The following is a 22,483-nucleotide window of genomic DNA, read 5'->3' as shown; positions in this document are numbered from 1 at the left end:
AACAAGTTGTCAGGTTACTTAGCAACGAAGCACGATCAACTGATACTCGGCTTTTATTTACTGGGATCTCATAAAATTTGTTTGGCTGTGCAAATCTCGGTTAAAATTAGCCGAGATTCGGCTTTCTAAATTACACTGAGAGGCAAAATAAAGTGCCCACCTTACCAGTTTTCGCACTTCTCTCATTGATTTGGTTCAAATTAAAGTTAACACACTTAAATCCTCTTTGATATTTTATTTTTGATATTCTTTTAAAGTTGCACTTACGAAATTTTGATAAAAAAAAGAATTTTACTCAAAGAAACAGAAAATCAATTTGTATTGAAAAAAAAGTAGTGACAAAAATAAGTGCCCACTTCCTTCTTGGCCCCAGAAGAGATGATTTAAGAAAAATAAAAAGCAATTTAATAGTTAATGTGTCCTCCTTTGGCCTTAAGGACTTGCTGGAGGCGCTTCGGCATGCTTTTCACCAGGTTTTGTAGGTGTTGTGGATCTAGTTCTTCCCAGGCGCGCTCCAAGGCTTCAAAATAATTATTTTTGTTGGTAACACCAGTTTTTTCAACCCTGGCATCGAGAATCGCCCACAAATTCTCGATGGGGTTGAGGTCTGGGCTTTGTGGAGGCCATTCCAGCGGTTTAATCCGACAAGACCGGAAGAAAGACTTGGTCTTCTTTCAAGTATGCTTCGGGTCGTTGTTCTAGAGAAATATGAATTTCTCTTCAAGGCCCGTCTGGATCAGCAAAACCTCCAGATTTTCCCGCAAGATGTTAATGTAGGAATCTGCCGTCATTATTCCGTCGATTTTCACGAGGCTCCCTACTCCACTCCATGAAAAACACCCCCAGACCATCACATTTCCTCCTTCATGCTTCATGTGGCGCTCTGCACCACACACGAGCCCGCTGCTTTCGGTTAGACAGCTCGAGCTTCAGGAGCGCCACATCCAAGGAACGGTGACGCATGGAGGTGTGATGTGATGAAATGTGATGGTCTGGGGCTGTTTTTCATGGAGTGGAGTAGGAAGCCTCGTGAAAATCGACGGAATAATGACGGCAGATTCCTACATTAACATCTTGCGGGAAAATCTGGAGGTTTCGCTGATCCAGACGGGCCTTGAAGAGAAATTCATATTTCTCTAGAACAACGACCCGAAGCATACTTGAAAGAAGACCAAGTCTTTCTTCCGGTCTTGTCGGATTAAACCGCTGGAATGACCTCCACAAAGCCCAGACCTCAACCCCATCGAGAATTTGTGGGCGATTCTCGATGCCAGGGTTGAAAAAACTGGTGTTACCAACAAAAATAATTATTTTGAAGCCTTGGAACGCGCCTGGGAAGACCTAGATCTACAACACCTACAAAACCTGGTGAAAAGCATGCCGAAGAGCCTCCAGCAAGTCCTTAAGGCCAAAGGAGGACACATTAACTATTAAATTGCTTTTTATTTTTCTTAAATCATCTTTTCTGGGGCCAAGAAGGAAGTGGGCACTTATTTTTGTCACTACTTTGTTTCCAATACAAATTGATTTTCTTTTTCTTTGAGTAAAATTCTTTTTTTATCAAAATTTCGTAAGTGCAACTTTAAAAGAACATCAAAAATAATATATTACAAAAGATTTAGGTGTGTTAACTTTAATTTGAACCAAATCAATGAGAGAAATTCGAAAACTGGTCAGGTGGGCACTTTATTTTGCCTATCAGTGTAAGTGTGCAGCACTAGTCTGTTGTGGATCAACCTATCAAACAACTTGCCCGTCCTATCTTGTAGACAGGTCTATACGCCGACGAATCACTTGGTGGTTTCCCCGCCTTTAGTAGTGCACCAATTTCTGTAGCTTCCATATCCAGGCTTCTTCCTTGCTCTTGACTTATCCTCTTTCTCCCCTTTTTAATGATCAACTACAAAAGAGAAGCGATTTTACCCACACACAAACTGAGCGTATTTGATCTGTGGGATGAAGAGTTTACACTTTTGTCTTTGCATATTTTCATTCCCACAGTGGTAAAGAGTTTGTTTTGGCAACCTCAGTGCTTAAAAGATAAAGAAAATATTTTCTCCCTTTCTCAGTTAGGGGGAGAGCATTTTTTCCCATTTCTCAGTTCGGGGAAGAGCATTTCCAGACAGCTCTTCGTTGTCTCTTTGTAGCTCTTTGCCCAAAAGGGCAAAGAGGAAAGCAAAATCATGCTCTTGCATTGACGGAGAAACTAACCTCAGTTCATCCCAAAAGCAATGATGATGGGTTTGCAGAGCTTCACAGTAAGCTAGAGCTGTCAAATGGAAGATGTGCGTTTGGGTAGAGGCAACGTTTCTCTCCTCTCTCTCAGCCACTGATTATTCAACCAACATCGAATGCAGACTCATAATTGTTGTGAGCGTACGAGGTCGCTCCATCTATCAGATCAAGATGAGCAAAATAAAGCCTGCATACATCCAAGATTCCTTGATTTATGCAGCGTTGCATCGCAGATCTGAACATGTTCGGATCCGCATTGCCTGCTACTTTTAGGGCAACATTCGGGATACCGTCGATTGCCAGCTCTTCGTTCGTCGCTTTTGACCCTACAATGGGATAAGGTTGAGAGTATCTTAACGGATGGACGCGAGATACTCTGGCAGTTAAAAGATGGAAGCAAGACAGGCGCGATTGGTACAGGCACAAAGAGTCAAGACAGTAAACAATTCCGTTCATTCGAATTTCGCAGGGAACTACAAATAACGATAGGGCGATAGACTTTCGTGCCTGCTGTTCAATATTGTGCTTGAAGGCGTTATGCGGAGACCCGTGCTTAACTATCGAGGTACGATTTTGCGTCAATGCGTACTTCATTCTGTTTATGAACCAGATTTTGTACAAATCAAAAGTCGAGGGAGGAATGTACTTGGTTTGTGTATTTTTTTAATAACTGAGCAAAAATCCAAAAATTCAGATAATAGGAATATTTGGTTTATTCATTAAGGTTTGAATCTAATAGTCAACTTCCATGTAACATAATGCAACCTTTAGGGCAGAGCAGAAGAAATTTTCCTACGTTATCTGCAGCGTTGGGGTAAGGATTACCTTCGGAGGCGCCTGGACTGGACCATTGAAGAAAACGGCATCGTGTCCTCACCTAGACACATTCCAACTGCTTACTGCCCTTGTCAATATGCGGAAGAAATTCTTTTACATAAAAAACCAAAAGACGACCCTCGAGTTTGTTGTGCATCACTTCGTCAGCGAGTACAAAGACTAGGATTTCAATTTTGAAACCTCGGACAGAAAAAGAATGAAAGTCATCAAGCGCCAAACAGAACAATTTTCGAAGTAAATTGAACTAAAGTGAAGCATACTGTACAATTTAAGAAAAACTTACTAACATTTAGTACAAACGTGTTAACATACAGTGCCTCAAAATGATAATTTATAAATCTAACAAATATCGAATATCGGTGGAGGGTGATACACATTCTGTAGATAACTTACCAAAATCTACTTATAAAGTAGAATATGAATAAGCCAATAATTAGGAAATTTACATATACAAACTTAAATCATTGCCATCAAGCCCAAAATATACCAACAAAAAGAAATTAACATGCTTTGTTACAGGAACGAGGACTGCTGCTGTTGCTGCGTTACGCCTCTAGGTGGGGTAACGAGACGATGCGTGGATTGCTTGATGTAACGTCCGTCGAACCTGCTCGTCACTGTCGTCAGTTTCAGTGTCCTTGTCAGTATATTGAATTCCACCTCAAGTGCAAACCTCAAGGCAAGTCGTTATTCTGTGCTAGTGTTTTCTCTCGGTGATGGATGCACAAAACGGACATAACACTATTTGAATTTTACCGCAAAAAACTATCTCTGATCTTTTTTTCTTTTACTCTCCCTTCTGAGGAATGATTTTCTTTATTTCCACCCCATATTTATGTACTTAATTTTTTGTGTTTAAAAATACACTTTTTTTTATTGATACTGAACAATGATAATATTGAATTAAAACCTACAGAGTGAATAATAATTTTAATCAGTATTTGATCATAATAGATGCCATTCTATATGATTTTTTCTTTCCAGTGTACATATTTCCTGAGGTAGGGAGAGTGTAACAATTATGACCACAGTGGTTCCCTATTTGAAAAATGTGTTAGTTCAATAACTTTCACATTTTAAATTTCTTTTATGAAATAGGCAACCCCTATGGCTATAACTGGTACATCTACCCTAAAAGAAGAAACATTAATCTTTATTTGGTCAATACTACACTTGAAATTCATTGAACATAAAAATACAAAATAGCATCCCTTTTATATAACCATAATGTTAATGATAGACATTATTACTCATCCATAAGAAAATTAAGAAAAAGACGATTGCTATCCAGAGCATATATGCAAAGTAAAATATCAAAGTGTTATGTCCGTTTATATCTGGTTATGTAGTTAGTTTGGCTTGGTGGTAGAAGGTTTGCCATGGTTTTGTAACGTGATTTTGCACATTGGATACACTGCGTAAGGTGCCTTGGTGTTTCACTAAAAACATATTAACTAATTTTATAATACATAACAAAGTGTTTTAGTGAGCTGAACTGAAGCACATTTGGACCAACAGAGGATTCAATAAATCTTAGTATCTAGAATAAAAGATAGAAAAGTTATTTTATCTAATGTATTTAAAACAAAATCGAAAAATCAGCTTCACTATAGCATAAACGTACTTCAAACATCACGGTTTAAAACTATTTAACGTACTTAAAGAAACCATTCGTGTCTTAACTACAAACTATATGAACACAGTACGCTTCACTATAAAATTACAATTGTTTGTGGATAACTTGTATCCAAAAACGCCCATGGTAGTTCAATGTTAGTCGATCTACGTATAATATGCAGTGGAGAAAATTAGTAACATGAATTTTAAGATTTGTAGAAGTGAGCTCATATAAATACATAATGTAATATAATTGGTACCCATGAATATATAAAATAAAAAACGATAATAAAATACAATCGGAACAATAGAATTGAATTTTAATCCTCCATTTAGCTTTTCAAAAAAAAAAAAAAGAAGATACTAATAGAATACTCTCATACTTTTGAATTTTAGACTTATGAGGAGAATCTCATTAACTCTTAAAATTTTCCAAATCCACTGTGTCTTATACAAGCAGTAGAATGAATCAACCGAAATGTTTTGTGAACTGTAGACTTTTAGCATTATATGCTCGACTATTTCCAGAGTACTTAATGGAAACAAGATTCCGTCCAAAAATATTATGACTGTATCATCAGTACACAGCTGCTCATTAATGAAATATGTTAATTTGTTGAATATGTTCGAATTTAAAAAAAATATATGTATGTTTCATAGTTAATAGTTAGTATCAATTGAACTGTAGTATATATCCAGTTATAACGTTATAGTTCTTGATAAGTCCATTTAACGGCAAAACAGTCGCTAATAAAACACTATTGTTTATTATAAACTCACGTGTACAATTAATTCCGAAAACGCACATCCTTCCATTATCAGCACCACTGCTAATATAACTGAATTACATTTCTGTTCATTTCGCCCAACAACTTTCCTCTTCCTAACACGGATTCTGTCGCTATAAAGGGTTGTTTGCTTCATTTTATATCTATTGAAATAATATCAATTTTTCGGGTTATTAACTGTTTAGAATGGCAACACTTTTTTACATATTTTACTCTTTCGACAACAACCAAGGCAATAATAATAACTTTAAACCCATCACGTTTTACTAAAAATGCTGCCGTAAATCGCATTTCAAAGTTTTTATTTGTATAAATTTACAACTTTTATGCGATTCACAGTAGATAAGCAGTTTTTTTTTGTTGGATAAAGTTCTTTACTTACATAATCTCACACACTCTATCGAAAGGTTCTTTTTTTTGTTTTTCAATTTTGAAGAATTTAATTGTTGTTAGCTGTTGCATTTTTTTTCAAATTTAAGACAAGGAAAATCGTTTTGTTATAGATTTATGTTCATAACTAGGGCTGTGGCGATATCGATAAATCATACTTAAACCAAACTGGGTCATACTTAACATAAAAAAGTGATACGATAATCGATTAACTGGAATTTTATAGTGAAGATGAACCAGTATTCGTCACCCCTGATTACATACCGTTTTACGACACACATAGGCATTCCTACACTTTTTTTTTCAATTTTGTTACATAAATTGTTTAGTGTCTATTAAAACATTTCGAAATAACGTGGTAACATTCTTAAAACCTCAAAATTTTGTTACAAAAATAATAGGAAAAAAACATTTTCTTTAAAAGATTAGCTCTTTTGTACTAGATTTCGGCATGGTGTTTCTGAATTCGCCACCCTCCATAATAAATTAATGTAGGTAATGAATTCAGTAACCGAAATTAAAAACATTGCTAATACTGGTACATGTGATCCAGTATTCACCACCCTAATTTTCAATAGAAAAACAATGATATTTTTTCTGAGGGTGGCGAAAACTGGAACACCTACCATATCTTTGATGATTGGTTGGATAATTTATTTATGGCTTTTTAAATACTCGATCAAAATTGTGAACCATGATATTTGTACTTTATTCTTCCAACATCAAGCAAGGTTGATTGATAGGTTATTAATTCAGAACTTTTTTTTAGTAAAACTCTAATGCTTGGGTGAAAACAATCAGGGAACTGTAGATTAATACTTGCTTTAGATCTACACGACCCCGTGTTGATTTCTAACGAAGTTTACCATTAAAAATATTCTACTATTCTTGTAGGTTTCCTACGTAGTTTCACCTTCGGAGTCCAGCCAAGCATTTCTGGTTCACATTCTGCTGCATATTAAAAGTTCAATAAAGTATTTCTTTCAAAGGCAGATGTATAATATTTTTAAATTCTTGGAACGAATTCCCTGGGTGCTAATATTATGCATTTAAGTTTTATGATGATTCGGAACTAGTTATTGTTAAATGGAACATGTTTGATTCACAGTTACTGCCAAAGGAGGGGGCCAACGTTTTTATGATCACGCAGGTTGGTGAAACTCACAGCACAGCAAATAATTTCATATTTTGGATAAACTTATTAATGATTTTCATAAAAACAAAAACATTACATACAAACAAAATTAATCAAAATTAGGTGCCGACATGGCGTTTCCTCCGATAAGCAATGCTTCACTCCGATTTATGGGCACTAATCTCGCGAAGGCAACATCCAACAACAGTGAATTTTTTATTTTTGTTTTGTGCACTAGAAGAAAGCTTAAAATAAGAAGATTAGGAACGTTCGCCTAATATTTCTCCAGTTTAGTGACTTTGAAAACGTGAGTAGGGACACAAATCGGCCATTGTGACGGCCATCTGAGATGTTTCACTTTAAGCAAATGTGAATATTGGTGAGTTTCCGCGTGCTTTTTTATTTGTGCATGATTTTTGTTCCTTTAAGCTAAGTATGCTGTTTCGCTCAAGAAAAGTAAAGAAATTTCTTGATTGAATGGGTAAAGAAATTTCCTACAGAGAGCCCCATTTGAAATGACATTTCTTCTCAACTGCGTACTGCGATCAGAAAAATGTGCTTTTCTGGACCATTTCTTGGAAGAAATTTCCCACGCATCGAGATAGGCGATTCCTTTTCTTGTCAGTAGCAAACCAACCTTTACCTTGAAAAATCATTTTTAGACCCATTTTCATGAAAGTAGTACGTTTTCTGCACCAAATTCAAATTATATCTCAGAAACAGGTATATATAAAGTTAAACTTTCTTCAGTGGAGTTTGCAACAGGGACAATGCCAGTATAGTATATACTGGTTAGTTGGAGATTTCGCCGTATGATGGCGCTAGCTCAGAAAATGTTACTGTATGAAGCTCATATGTTAGTTATTATGTTAAATATATATCTCAAGATACTGAAAATTCGGAAGACTTATCAGTTCAGCAAAGTTGCACATTGAATCAAGTATCAAGTGCATAGTACGCTGCATGTCTGCTTAAATCAACAAACTGTCACTTGGAGGAAGTTGATGTTCACTAGCGCCTCCTAGTTAAAGAATACCGAACTAACCAAGAATGCAGCAGTCCTAAACGGTTTCGATGCTTAAAAACTATTTTTGGGGGTCCAGAAAAGTAGGGGGACAGCACCCAATACCGCCTGTAACTTCGATTGAGATGCTTTGACCACATGGTTTATGGACCACTCCTTCTGATTTTGTGCGGAACAATTGAAAAAAATAAAACTTTTTTAGGGTCCTTCCGTTACACTTTACTACACTATAAAATGTTGTGTAGACTGGCACAAAGCATGTACTTATATAAATTATAATTAATAACTATCAAATACAACATTTATTAATCTATTAAATTGTGGTGCTTGCTAATAACAAATTAGAGTATGGAAATTATTTACCTGGGACTTGTAAAGTGTCTTATCGGAGCGTTGTGTTTTCTGTCGGATTGTCTTATAGGCTACCCCTGCAGTTGTTGTGCGACCCTAACCGACCCACATTTTCAATACGCATACTGACCCCGGCTATTGGACACATGTATCGAGTGTATGATAACATCCAAGAACATCGTGTGTAGTTGGTGTGCATCTAGGATCAAATGCTACTTTTGTAATAAATAAAATGAATCATTAGTATAGAGTGAATATATAAAATAAAACAGGTAAATGTGTTCCGTTTTCGGGCACAATAATCATAGTATTTAATATTGACTTTCAAGCTTTACTATTAGGGTGTAATCGTATATCTTGTAGAATTATTTATCCATATCTATAAATAAAAAAAAAGGCTTTTGTATTTCACGATTTAATTTTGAAATAAAAAAAAACTCTTACAACAAAATACTCTTGTCGGAAACTTGAAGAAGTGCTCATAGAACACTAAGCTGAGAAGCAAGCTCAGTCCCAGTTGAGAAAGTACCTAGGCCAGAAAGGAAAGGAAATCGAAGTTTGTTTTATAATTTGGAATTTTTACACTTGCACTGTGAAATCCGAGATATTTTAGCATTGATAATGAAAGCGAGTAATTGCCTCGTAGGATAAATTTACGACTTTTGCTGTAAAATTCATCATTCTGCAACTTGTTCCATAAATTACTATTTTGCAATTTCTAATCGTAATAGGCAGTTTTTCATCACGCCAATCTGTCATGAAACGGCCTACTTTCCTACACTGAAGTATGCTGTGCGGGAATAGTCATTACGCAACTGAAACCAGTGCTCGGCAAGCCTCGTAGGATAAATTTACGACTCGTGCTGTAAAAATCATCATTCTGTAACTTGTTCCGTAAACTACTATAACTTTCGCATTCAGTTTGCTTAACTGATTAACAGAAAATGTTATTTCGTTTAGTATGTTGTAGGTTCCGCACTATCAAAATTAACCGTGTTACGGTACTCGTTTTAACCCGTAGGCTGCGGGGCTGACAAACGAAATTCAAACTGCTCGTATTTGAGCATAACTCCACATTCTTTAAAGAAATTTTGAGGATTGCTCCACTATCAGTTGTAGTTTCATAAGTGATGGGAAGGTATAGCTCCGGAGTATTGTGGACAAAGCTATTCCAGAACATCTCTGGGTCAGGTAGGGTAAAAATCACATAAACTTCCTTTTAGAACCCATTTATCATTTGGAAATGAAATGTTTTTATACCAAACGTGAACAGATACGTCATTTGTAATAAGTTACGAAGGATCAGGATATTTTAAAAACTTATAATTAACCTAGAGTAAGACTAAGGCCTCTAGAATATTCTGAAATTTTGCCATAATCAACACAGGATAATAAGTTATTTTTAGCGATTGATGTCTACGTTTGTTGGTTTACAATACTCACTAAGCCTTAACATACGTGTCCACAAATGTTGACAAGATTTTGGATATTGGAAGTCATCCAAATCGTCCTGGAATTCAGGTCATTATGGGTTAGTATAGACTGTAGTAGATTTGGTAGATCATAGGGTCCTGAATTCGACAATTTTGATAACTTCCAATATCCAATATCTTGTCAAAATTTGTGGACACGTCTGTTAAGGCTTAGTGAGAGCTGTAAACGTAGACATCAATCGCTAAAAAATAACTTATCAACCTGTTTTGATTATGGCAATATTTCAGAATATTCTGGAGGCCTTAATCTTATTCTACGTTAATTCTATTTTTTAAATACTCTGGTCCTTCGTAACTCAATACAAAGGTTTATTCTTATTTTGTTTGAAAACATTTTGTTTCTAAATGATAAATGAGTTCTAAAAGGAAGTTTATTTGATTTTTACCCTACCTGACCCAGAGGTTTTTAGGAATTCTTTGTCCACAATTCTCAGGAGCTATACTGCCCTGAATCGCAAGTCAGTCCCATCTGCATTTTCGTCAAAATTGAGTTCAGTTCAGTTTTCAGCATATCTTGCAATGCTCTTTTAGCTGCACTAATGATATAATAAGATTTGTTCGGTAAAATAAGGAAAAAACAGCAGGTCAAATTGTCCTACAAAGTAACCGCATATCAGTCCCACTACAGATTTCCACACAGTGTAACACAAAAATAAACCGTGTTTTGATCATCTTTATATTTTTCTCGTAAATATATCGTAGTGCTAAGCAAATTGTAAAAGTTGCACTAAGATTTGAACATGTTCCAATCCTCTGAATTTTTCTGAATATTCGTATAGAAAACAAGTTTCAATTCAGAAATTTCACAACCCATTTTTCCTACTTTTGCAGATGGGACTGACTTGCGATTCACGGCAGTATACTTTCCCATCACTTATGAAACTACAACTAATAGTGAAGCATTTTCAAATGGAAATACAGTTAACTCTCCCTTACTCGATATTCCGTATCTCGATATCGAGTTAGAGAACCATAGTAGAAGTTGGTTTTCATGGCTAACTCGATGGTCCCTTGGAACGCAGTTGCACTGCTTTTGTGTTCTGTAACTCGATACCTCCCTAACTCGATGGTCCCTTCAATATCGAGTAAGGGAGAGATGACTGTATTAAAAGATAGCTTAGCTTAGCTTAGCTTAGACTGACTACACATATCAATGGTTGCTATTCCGTGATTGACCGAAGTCAGTGAAAATGCACAAAGAATCAACTAGAAGTTTGGCTGGGATTGGCCATAATCTTCTTCAATGTGCATAATTCAGTGCCTCTATTTATACAGGGTCAATAACGGCGCCGGCCACGTCCTTGCAGTCAGGTGGGATTGGGGGAAGGAATGTTAGTGTGTAACCTTTGCTATTTGGAGACCGTGTTTGCCTCTGCATCTCCACAAAGGTTACTGGGAGGGATGTTTGTTAATGGGAAGGATCGTTGGGTCACAGGATTCGCTTTGATAAGCGATTAGACCATGATAAATAATGATTTGTGAGATATATACATCCTTTTTTGTAAATGTAGTATTTTCATTTGATATGAACAATTTCTATGTAGTGGAAAATTATGCCGACACTTGAGGTGACGAACGAACCATTCAAAGTTTGTTGAACAAATACCTAAATGTAACATTCCTACAGCTGTCAGGACGAAAGCATGTGTTATTATATTTTACTTATTTGAAAAGAAACAAAAAACTTGATTGGTTGAAACATCAAAGAACACTCTTATTCTTATGTCGACACTTACAGTGGCGAACCATCCAAAGTTTGTTGAATAAAGTGAACTTTTCGCAAGTCTACACTTGTAGTGTCGAACCATTCAAAGTTTTTTTTTTTTATTACAAAAATAATGGTAAAAAGGGGTGTTCTGAAAATAAAAAAAATGTGAAACATAAATAATTCATGAATCAGAGTTTGTGTCGACACTCACAGTGACGAACAATTCATAGTTTGTTGAAAATTCTTATTAACGTCCCACAATTGTAACGATTAAATGTGCAGTCATACCTATTTTATAGATTAGAAATAGTAGCATGAAACGAGCTCACCAATTGATCCTTTATCCTTCACTGTGCAGCCACAATCCACTCTCAGCCTTACTCGTTTGCTCGGCTATATAAAAGCACACAGAAAAAAAAGGCGCGCGACCCGAAAAGGAAAAAAAACTTGGCTTTCTTGACGCAGAGATGACTGTATTAAAAGATATCCAAAAAACTTATCAATGATTGATGTTACTCCGGATAACAGTACAAAAAATCGTAACTTGTGTGAATTCCTTCCATGAAGCACACAATACCATGAACATTAGACTGATGCATCCTCTCAAAGTTTGAAATGATTTGAAAGATGTTTGGCTTTGCACAGGCCATTTGAAGTTTAAATGAAAATAACTACGGAAAAGGCCAACATTTTTTCTTCTTCTTCTTGGCATTTACGTCCTCACTGGGACAGAGCCTGCTTCTCAGCTCAGTGTTCTTATGAGCACTTCCACAGTTATTAACTGAGAGCTTTCTTTGCCTAAGTTGCCATTGTTGCATTCGTATATCGTGTGGCAGGTACGATGATACTTTATGCCCAGGGAAGTCAAGGAAATTTCCATTACGAAAAGATCCTGGACCGACCGGGAAACGAACCCAGACACCTTCAGCATGGCTTTGCTATGTAGCCGCGGACTCTAACCACTCGGCTAAGGAAGGCCCCAACAGCCAACGTTTTGTGTTCAGCCCTTTATGACGTCGTCATATAATTCAGCGGAAAAGTTCACTTTTTCAACTTTTGGAGAATGATTTCCAACATAATTTACACCGTTTAGGTATAGGGGAGCAAAAACTTCAAAACTTGCTTCAGTCTAATGAATAAATCCCTTGAGGAAATGCAGAGTGACCTGTTAAAAAAAATCCTGTGTGAATCAAAAGTGCAATTTCTGGATATTTATATATTATTATATTTATATAATATTGGACCAAAATTTTTTGGAGCGATTCCTGGCTTTACAAGTTTTTTCGTAAAAAATACGAAGCTTTTGACATTCATTATTTTGGCAACCGATGTTGCATTTCTTAATCAAAAATACATTAGGCCCCTATTACATAAAAAACTTCCTACGTAATTGTAATTGTAATTTATTAAACGTACGATATCCTGTTAGTTATACAACTATTAATCGGGACAAGGAAAGCAATACGTCAATAATTATTTTATACATTACGCTGCTGTAGACCATATTCAGCGAGGTAAGATGAAACATGATCTCCAAAATGTTCATGTTCTTGTTTGCCATGGATGCATGATTTTTACACGAAGATCACACCACATTCTCAAGTTATTCGTAAGATTGACACCATCAGACCTTCTTTTCAATTCGATCGATGATAATTCCTACTAACTGAATTTATTCTCAACTACATATAAGGCACAACGAAGTCAACACATTAGTTTTACTAATCTCCAGGTGAACGGAACTGCATTGCAAAATCTCATGACTAAAATGCAAACGCACTGCTTTTACTTCGATAGTTTTGTTGTGTGTTATAGTTTATTTAATTTGGCATCAAATGTTCAAAATTATTGGAATTTTGCAGGCTATCCGTGCAAATGGCTAGCGCCAATCGTTGGTCATGTGTACCCTTATAACTAAGACTAAAACCAATGTATTTTACTCAAGAAGTATTAATTATATTTACAAACTTTTAATGTTACCAATACCATTTAATGTGCTAAAATATGAAAAATAATAAATCTGTAAAAATAAACATCATGGAAACAATTCAACTGTACACAAATTAATTTAATCCGAAACAGCCTTCCTACTACTACTACAGATTTCAGCTTTTAATAGTAAGTCTAATTTTCTCCAGATCTTCGTCAATCTGTCGCTGAATGTTGTCTCTTGCTTCCTGCAGTTCATTTTGCGTGGCCAGAAGTTTCTTCTTCAGATTCTCGATGTCGATTTTCATGTTGTGAAACTGATCGTGATCTTCCAGGTAGGTTTCGAACACCTTCCACCAATCCTCGATATCGGGCTCTTCTGCGTTGCTGGTGTCGAAGGAGCGTATTTTCTCTAATGGCTTATGTTCCACGCAGAACGTTTCCAAGTCTTCCATTATTTGCTCGACCGAGGGAGGAACGGGTTGCGGTGAGAGTTTATTCGATTTTTTGAACATTCTGCTGTTTTAAATTGAAACAAGTAATGTTATTTGCGGGGAGAAAATGATAGCGATACTGTAAGTATTTTGAAATTTTGATGAATGACGTCTAGAATATGCACTTGCACCTTGCGATGAAAAATGCAAAATGCCATGCGCTACAGCTACAATAAATTCCTACGCTATTAGAGATCCTACAAAAAGAGATTAGCTGAAGCGGTTTTGAAGTAGAATCGTGGAAGAGTAGGGGAAGACGGGGTAAGACCGCCCGCCTAAGCAATTTAATTCATATGTCAAAATCACGAACCAATGAATCCTTCTCCGACGTAGCATGTCGTTTTTCAAAGCCTTAGGCATGATCAAAAAATATCACAGGTGTTGTGTTTGTAAACATTTATTAATTTCTTGAAGTCTGAAAAAGTGATGTCTCATCTCATTTTTAGCGACGGGGTAAAACCGCCCACCCACGGGGTAAAAGCGACCACCACGATTTTCGTACACACTTTTGTGAAAAAATATATCAGTTCCCTGTGATTCTAAAGAGTACAATGTTCTATGAACTCTACATTGATTAACATGAATATTGAATCATTTTTAGGGTTAATTTATTAAAAAAAATAGCTTAGTTATATACTTACAATCACCTTGACTACTTCGATAGCGTTATCCATAATCGAGAAAACGAGAAGATGACAAATTTACGCACGAACACAACTTAATTTTCGCCAATATCTCAATTCTTATAAGAATATTATTACGGTTGTTAAGAAAATTTTCCAGTTTGCGGTAGCCGCAGAGTTCTACCGCAGCTGTCAAAGTTCTACCGCAGGCTTTGGAATCATTCTATCATTGAAGCAAAAAATTCAATCATAGTATGCTTGAAAGGGAAAACGCTATGTAAAATAGCAACAAACAACAATCATCAAGAGGGTATCCAAGGTATCATAGAAGCCTACTGATGATTGAGCAGCATAAATCAGTGATGTGATTGCTGCGGTAGCTTTTCGTTGAACCGTAAAACGGAAAGTTTTGCCTAAAATTGCAATAATATAAGTGCACATGCATTAAAAATGTTCCACCGATAAATGTTGATTCGTTTTTTTTACGAGGAGGGTCATTCCGATTAATGTTGCCAATGATAAATGGTTATTCCGTCGAATGCTTTTTTTATGTCTAGAAGAGCAAGACCAGTAGAATAGTCTTCAGATTTGTTGGAACGGATCAAATTTGTTACACGTAAAAGTTGATGAGTGGTCGAATATCCATGTCGGAATCCGAACTGTTCATTGGCAAAAATTGAATTTTCGTTGATGTGGGCCATCATTCTGTTCAAAATGACCTTTTCAAAAAGTTTACTGATGGAGGAAAGCAAACTGATTGGACGATAGCTAGAAGCTTCTGCAGGATTTTTGTCTGGTTTTAAAATTGGAACAACCTTAGCATTTTTCCATTTGTCAGGAAAATATGCTAATTGAATACATTTGTTAAATATATCAACTAAAGAATGGGAAAGGATAGTTGATTGAACACCTACTTAAGAAAGATGCAGAGAACTCTACGACCTCGCATAGGTATTAGGTACGGGATGTTGTGGAGTGTTGATGGAATAGGATACGTTCGGTAAACGTTCTGGCCGACAAATACTTAATATTTACGCATTGTTATTAGAGATGTAGCGTGAAGCACTATTCGGCTTTCGGCCGTATACCGAATAGTTGAGAAATTATTATTCGGCCAAACGAATATTCGGCCGAATAATGACTCAATGTTCAGCCGAATAAAACCCTTAATTTCTGTCGAATAACACCTAGTTTTTAATAGGTATAGCTTCCACGGTGAAGAATTGATCGGAATGATCGTTTTAAGCTTTTGAAACCGTGTGAAGAAAAAACAAAAATCAAAAGTTCTGAGGATTTATATTTATAAAGTAAGGGATTTGTATTTTATTGATTGCAGTTTTGATCCATTTAACTTTTTTAGGAACTAAGTTCATATGTCGCTTTATTTCTCATCCGGCTTCTGGAAGTGCTTCATATTAATTGGAGCAAATACATCGCATAGGGCCGGTGTTCCCTTAGTAGACAGTCCCCTATATTCGCACTAGTAACTTTTTACGACCGTTTTCCTATAAATCGTTACAACATATTTTTTGACATGAAGATCAGGAGCTATTTATCTAAGTACCATTGATTCACAGCTCGATTTTGTTCAAAAATGATTTTTTGCTTAACATTCTAGCTCTCTTGCACCTATAGTACACCTATTGTTCCTATAGTAGAGAAACTTTGTTTTTTTTTTTTTTGAATAAACTAAATGAAGAATTAAGACCTTTTTGGAATTAATCGACAGCCATTCTATAAAGTAAAAATATAAGTTTTTTTTAAATACGATTTTAATTTTTTTTTGCTTTGCCTACGCCGTAATGCTATTGGAACAGGAACTACAGCTACAATAAATTCCTACGCTATTAGAGATCCTACAAAAAGAGATTAGCTGAAGCGGTTTTGAAGTAGAATCGTGGAAGAGTAGGGGAAGACGGGGTAAGACCGCCCGCCTAAGCAATTTAATTCATATGTCAAAATCACGAACCAATGAATCCTTCTCCGACGTAGCATGTCGTTTTTCAAAGCCTTAGGCATGATCAAAAAATATCACAGGTGTTGTGTTTGTAAACATTTATTAATTTCTTGAAGTCTGAAAAAGTGATGTCTCATCTCATTTTTAGCGACGGGGTAAAACCGCCCACCCACGGGGTAAAAGCGACCACCACGATTTTCGTACACACTTTTGTGAAAAAATATATCAGTTCCCTGTGATTCTAAAGAGTACAATGTTCTATGAACTCTACATTGATTAACATGAATATTGAATCATTTTTAGGGTTAATTTATTAAAAAAATAGCTTAGTTATATACTTACAATCACCTTGACTACTTCGATAGCGTTATCCATAATCGAGAAAACGAGAAGATGACAAATTTACGCACGAACACAACTTAATTTTCGCCAATATCTCAATTCTTATAAGAATATTATTACGGTTGTTAAGAAAATTTTCCAGTTTGCGGTAGCCGCAGAGTTCTACCGCAGCTGTCAAAGTTCTACCGCAGGCTTTGGAATCATTCTATCATTGAAGCAAAAAATTCAATCATAGTATGCTTGAAAGGGAAAACGCTATGTAAAATAGCAACAAACAACAATCATCAAGAGGGTATCCAAGGTATCATAGAAGCCTACTGATGATTGAGCAGCATAAATCAGTGATGTGATTGCTGCGGTAGCTTTTCGTTGAACCGTAAAACGGAAAGTTTTGCCTAAAATTGCAATATTCGGTCACTATTCGGCCGAATAACAGATTTCATTATTCGGCAGACCGAATATTCGGCAAAATCAAAATAATCGAGATATTCGACCCGAATATTCGGTACATCTCTAAATGTGATCATGCACTGCTGGTCAGAACAAACTCACCAAATTCTTTTTTCGAAACTCCTCTGCAATCAGTCGCTCCTCTAATAATGAACAAAAGCGTGAGCCGTAACTCAGCACTGCCCCTCAAAATGCACGCACCGCACGAAAAATCGACAAAAAACTTTGATTTTTGAATCAACACGCTTAACACATACATGAGATAAAAAAACGAATTCAATTGCTGAAGCCATCATAGAGAACTCTCGAGCAAAACGCAAGCAAATCGAATAAAAGTAAAGGAAAAACAAGACTCCACAACCCGCATAGAAAAACACAATTCGCCGTCAGGCGTTGCAGAATTCGCTCTCATTTGAGAATGAAGCACGATCAAAGCAAGCAAAGAAAAACATCCCATCTGTTGCGGTCCACGATCGTCATTGTATCGCAAGGTGTAACAAGTCTGATAAATGGAAGCAGCGAGCGAGAGCCCCAACGAGAGAGCGATGATAAAATCCATTTTTCTCGCTTGTTTACCGTTGGGGATAGGTGTTTTTCTTTACTGGCACGATAAACAATCCACGAACTTCCAATAACAACAGTGTCCCCCAGGCTTGGAGCATGTTTAGAGTGGTTTTATCATGCACTACTATCCCCCCAATCTGCTCAAACTTGTAGCAGAATACGATAAACAGTCTCTCATAATGTGCAGCATATTATGATAGTTACAGAGAGCGATACGTGAGAGATTCTCTCAATTTTCTCAGGATTCAATCCCTGTTCGCCGTACATTCCATACAGTAACATTCTTTCAACTGTTATGGTTAATGTTTCACAAACAGTAGCTTTCTTGTTGTACAATAATAAATCTGATGCTTTAGATTATAAAAAATCATTTGAGTAATGCATATCAAATTGTAACAGTATCTAATTTTGTCGTGGCATTGTGAAACTATATGGGGGTTTAAATTCGTGCGAAATAGTTGAAGTATAAGGCCACGGTTTGCCGAATGGTAGAGGCACGCTTAAAAGTAACCAATTAGTAGTGTATGTTTCGTACAAAGATATAATAATTTTTCATAACAATTTGGTCGTAAAAGAGTTTTATTTTAGATAAAAAAATACGGTAAAATTGATTATGTTCGATACATTTGATTAAAATCGTGAAAACAAAAAAAATATTTCAAATATGTTGTGCAACTTCAACAATCGTAGTGATGTTTTTTAAGCGTGTATGCATTTGTGCAATTGAAAAAAAAAAACAAAACAAAACAAAAATCACTAAGTTGCGTATTTCTAATCGAAGTTTTGATTGCCTGTAAAAGTATATGTTTCCCGAAATTTAATTGTGATCTGGTTAAACTATAGCGCTGGTGAGTAAATCTTTTAAAAGTTCTATAAAACTGCGACCTATGCAATGTTGTGTTTTCAACAGGATCGCGATACTCGAGCAAGCTGTTGGATGCAAAATGAAGCTAGCCTACCGCTTTCGCTGCCTCCACCAGCAACTAGAGTTAGACGAGGAACAGATTCGAGAACAAACAGTGACATAAATCATGCTAAAAAGTACGATCCAGCCTACAAAGCAGCAGCAAAGCTACAACTTCACTTCGCCACATAACCGGTATTAGAAATTATGCAGTGCTAAGAATGCGAAATATTTACAGTTGCATTGAACAGCACACTTTTTGTAGTGAGGATAATTTGTTTGATAATAAAACATGATTTATTGGAGGACAGTGAGATTTCATAATTTTTATCAAGATTTGAGAAATTTTGCGATGCAACAATGCAACCCCCGCCATATTTTTTTTTAGGAAACTGTCCAACTGTTCCTGAACTGTTCGCCATAGTGTTAGACACCGAAATTCTGGATGGTATATCAACCATTTCCATTAACATATTTCGAAAAATTTGTTCGAGAAAATCGACGTTTTTAAATGGTAACATAACTTAACCGCCTATTTCCCACATTGTAATTTTCCCAATTACCATTTAACAAACTGTAAAAACTGTTCGGGGTACTGTCGTTTTATTGTTACTTTGGATTATTTGTGGAATTGTGTGGTTATTGTCGGAAATAGTTGTGGATGTTCTGGGGAATGGTATCAATATGATTCATAATTATGCGGGAAATCATCTTCAGATATGATCTCCGAAAAAAAAAAAAACACTTTTATCACTTTGAAAACATTTGCGCATGGCATAGCACTTTTATCACAGAACATTTGCACGTGGCATAGCACCATACGCCGAATCTAATTTTCACCAGCCGAATTGAGATAAAAAACAAAAGTGCGAACGAGATAAACGTGACACAAATAATGATAAAAAAAATACAATCAAGCCTTTATGCCAAACACTGTCGAATGCCTTTTCTATGTCTAGAAGAGCAAGACCAGTAGAATAGCCTTTAGATTTGTTGGAATGAATCAAATTATAAAAGTTGATGAGTAGTCGAATATCCATGTCGGAATTTTCGAAAACCTTCTCTTGATTGGGAATGTTTTGGAACGCCTGAGAAACTTGGTTTTCAGTTGGACTAGTAAGTCCTAAATTAAAATTGTGCATGCTTTCAAACTGCATAGCAAGTTTTGAAGCTTTTTCGCAATTGGTTAGTAATAATTTGTTTTCCTCTTTCAAGGCCGGAATTGACTTCTGAGGTTTTATCAAAATTTTAGATAATTTCCAAAAGGGCTTAGAGCCAGGGTCCAATTGAGAAATTTTATTTTCAAAAATTTTTGTTGCTAATTGAGACAATCGTTTTTTAATTTCTTTTTTTTTCGAGTGCGAGGAAATTGCCTTCTCATTTTTAAGACGGATCAAGAGTTTAAGATCATCGTCTATAGTCACGGATTCGAATTTTACTTCACACTTTAGAATTGCAATGCCTCTTGCTTCAACAATGAAATTTGTTAATGTTTCGAGAGCATTGTTAATAGCATGTTTTTTTTTTGTAAAGAAATGATAACATCAAGATTACTATCAATGTATGTTTCATATGTATTTCAATCGGCTCGAAAATAATTGAATTTGGAGCTGATAGGTTTGAGAATCGCTTCATGTTATATTTGAAATGTAACAGGGACAAAATCAGCATGAGTAATCATTTTTTAATTATGATTCATGGTTTACGGCTTAACCAGCCGAGTGGAGGTATAACAACTACCGAAAAACTAAACATTACATATACTTTGCAACTGGATTAATTGGGCAAATTGATGTGAAATTTGCGAAAAAGTTACACATCTTCTCGGTGAGAATCGAACTCACGACTCCCTGTTCACTAAATAGGGCGCGTTACCCCTACATCACGAGAGAACTCAGGGACGCAGAAGTTAACATGAATTCGATTTCAGCTCATTAATCACGTGATTCTCTTTCGCAAAGCGCACCAGTTGGCTTCAAAAGTGGCTAGAGTCGATTAAGGCCCAATCAACCGTAGAAGGGTTTCTAGAAGAGGAAAAACAAGTAGGGCTATCAAGTTATTCAAAGTATCGAACGCTATCAAACCTTTTTTTTTAATTCGGTCGATGATAATTCCTACTAACTAAATTTACAACAACATATAAAGCACGATGAAGTCACTAATCTCCAGGTGAACGGAACTGCATTGCAAAATATCATGACTAAAATGCAAACGCACTGCTTTTACTTCGATAGTTTTGTTGTGTGTTGTAGTTAATTGTATTTGGCATCAAATGTTCAAAATTATTGGAATTTTGCAGACTATCGGTGCAAATGGCTAGCGCCAATCGTTGGTCGGTACACAACTAAGATCGTTGGTCGATACTAAGAACTAAGACCAATGTGTTTTATTTCAGAAGTATTAACTATATTTACAAACTTTTAATGTTACCAATATCACATAAAGTGCTGAAATATGAAAAATCATAAATCTGTAAAAATAAACATCATGGAAACGATTCAACTGTACATAAATTAATTTAATCCGAATCAGCATTCCCCCCATCTACAGATTTCAGCTTTTTATAGTTAGTATTTTGTTTCTTCTTATCGTTGTATGATGAGAAACATTATAGTTAGGCTTATTTTCTCCATATATTCGTCAATCTGTCGCTGAATGTTGTCTCTTGCTTCTTGCAGTTCATTTTGTGTGGCCAGAAGTTTCATCTTCAGATTCGCGATGTCGATTTTCATGTTGTGAAACTGATCGTGATCTTCCAGGTAGGTTTCGAACACCTTCCACCAATCCTCGATATCGGGCTCTTCTGCGTTGCTGGTGTCGAAGGAGCGTATTTTCCCTAATGGCTTATGTTCTACGCAGATCGTTTTCAAGTCTTCCATTATTCGCTCGATCGAGGGAGGAACGTGTTGCGTTGAGAGTTCGTTCAAGTTTTTGAACATTCTGCTGTTTTAAATTGAAACATGTATTGTTATTCGCGGGGAGAAAATAATATCGATACTATAAGTATTTTGCAATTTTGATGAATGACAACTAGAATATGCACTTGCAGCTTGCGATGAAAAATGCAAAATGTCGTGCGCGACAGCTACAATAAATTTCAACGCGATTAGAGATCCTACAAAACGAGATCCGCTGAAGCTAACTGGCGAAGAATGGTGGAAGAATATGAATAATTATGAGCAATTTCTTCTTCTTCTACTTCTTGGAATTACGTCCTCTTTGGTACAGAGCCTGCTTCTCAGCTTAGTGTTCTCATGAGCACTTCCACAGTTATTAACTGAGAGCTTTCTTTGTCAGAGCTGCCATTTTCGCATTCGTAGGTATATCGTGTGGCAGGTACGATTAGCAATTTATCGTAAGTAAAGAAAACTATTCGAATAATTTTTCCCTCTATGGACGAAAACTAACAAGGTTTTAACTGTAGTGTTCAATGAATTCTTTCAAACATAAATAATTTCAAGTTTAATCAAAACTCGATCACAATTTCCAACAAAAATGTTAGAGAGCCGGATCCTATTCTTGGCATTTTTGATTCACTTCGGCAGAAGGGTTTTTTGAAAGCTACTGAGCTCATATTATGCCAAAATACGCGTCGTATTAAAGTGTTTCTCATTGCAAAGTTTCAGACGATTCGGCCGAGAA

General features: G+C 36.1%; 2 protein-coding genes and 1 long non-coding RNA gene across 8 annotated transcripts in view; 2 read left to right on the top strand and 1 right to left on the bottom strand.

Moving 5' to 3' along the window:
* LOC110674005 overlaps positions 1–14,069 on the top strand; it is a 31,949-nt gene extending 17,880 nt beyond the window's left edge. For 3 of the 6 annotated variants that reach the window (XM_021844528.1, XM_021844529.1, XM_021844530.1), the window contains exon 6: positions 3,007–5,422. In XM_021844528.1, the coding sequence (XP_021700220.1) occupies positions 3,007–3,249 (243 nt within the window). In that variant the 3' untranslated portion in view covers positions 3,250–5,422. Of the gene's footprint in view, positions 1–3,006; positions 5,423–6,761; positions 7,233–8,447; positions 8,805–13,440 lie in introns of those variants that run through there. The other 3 variants (XM_021844533.1, XM_021844532.1, XM_021844531.1) reach the window with 3 other exon arrangements.
* On the bottom strand, positions 13,684–14,022 carry LOC110675168. Its single transcript, XM_021839555.1, has one exon. The coding sequence runs from the start codon at positions 14,020–14,022 to the stop codon at positions 13,684–13,686; it is 339 nt and encodes a 112-aa protein (XP_021695247.1).
* Positions 14,070–18,359: 4,290 nt separating the features above from the next.
* On the top strand, positions 18,360–19,157 carry LOC110675588. Its single transcript, XR_002499632.1, has 2 exons — positions 18,360–18,785; positions 18,848–19,157. It is a non-coding gene; the product is annotated as an uncharacterized LOC110675588 (long non-coding RNA).
* The last annotated feature ends 3,326 nt before the right edge of the window (positions 19,158–22,483 follow it).

The sequence above is a fragment of the Aedes aegypti genome, chromosome 2 (assembly GCF_002204515.2).
Source record: "Aedes aegypti strain LVP_AGWG chromosome 2, AaegL5.0 Primary Assembly, whole genome shotgun sequence".
NCBI classification, from domain to species: domain Eukaryota; kingdom Metazoa; phylum Arthropoda; class Insecta; order Diptera; family Culicidae; genus Aedes; species Aedes aegypti.
Note: the sequence above shows the minus strand (reverse complement) of the source record. Positions and strands in the feature narration are given on the sequence as shown.

What these genes read in the sequence shown, in the direction of transcription:
- LOC110675168 (XM_021839555.1), bottom strand. Translation starts at nt 14,022, where the DNA reads ATGTTCAAAAAATCGAATAAACTCTCACCGCAACCCGTTCCTCCCTCG.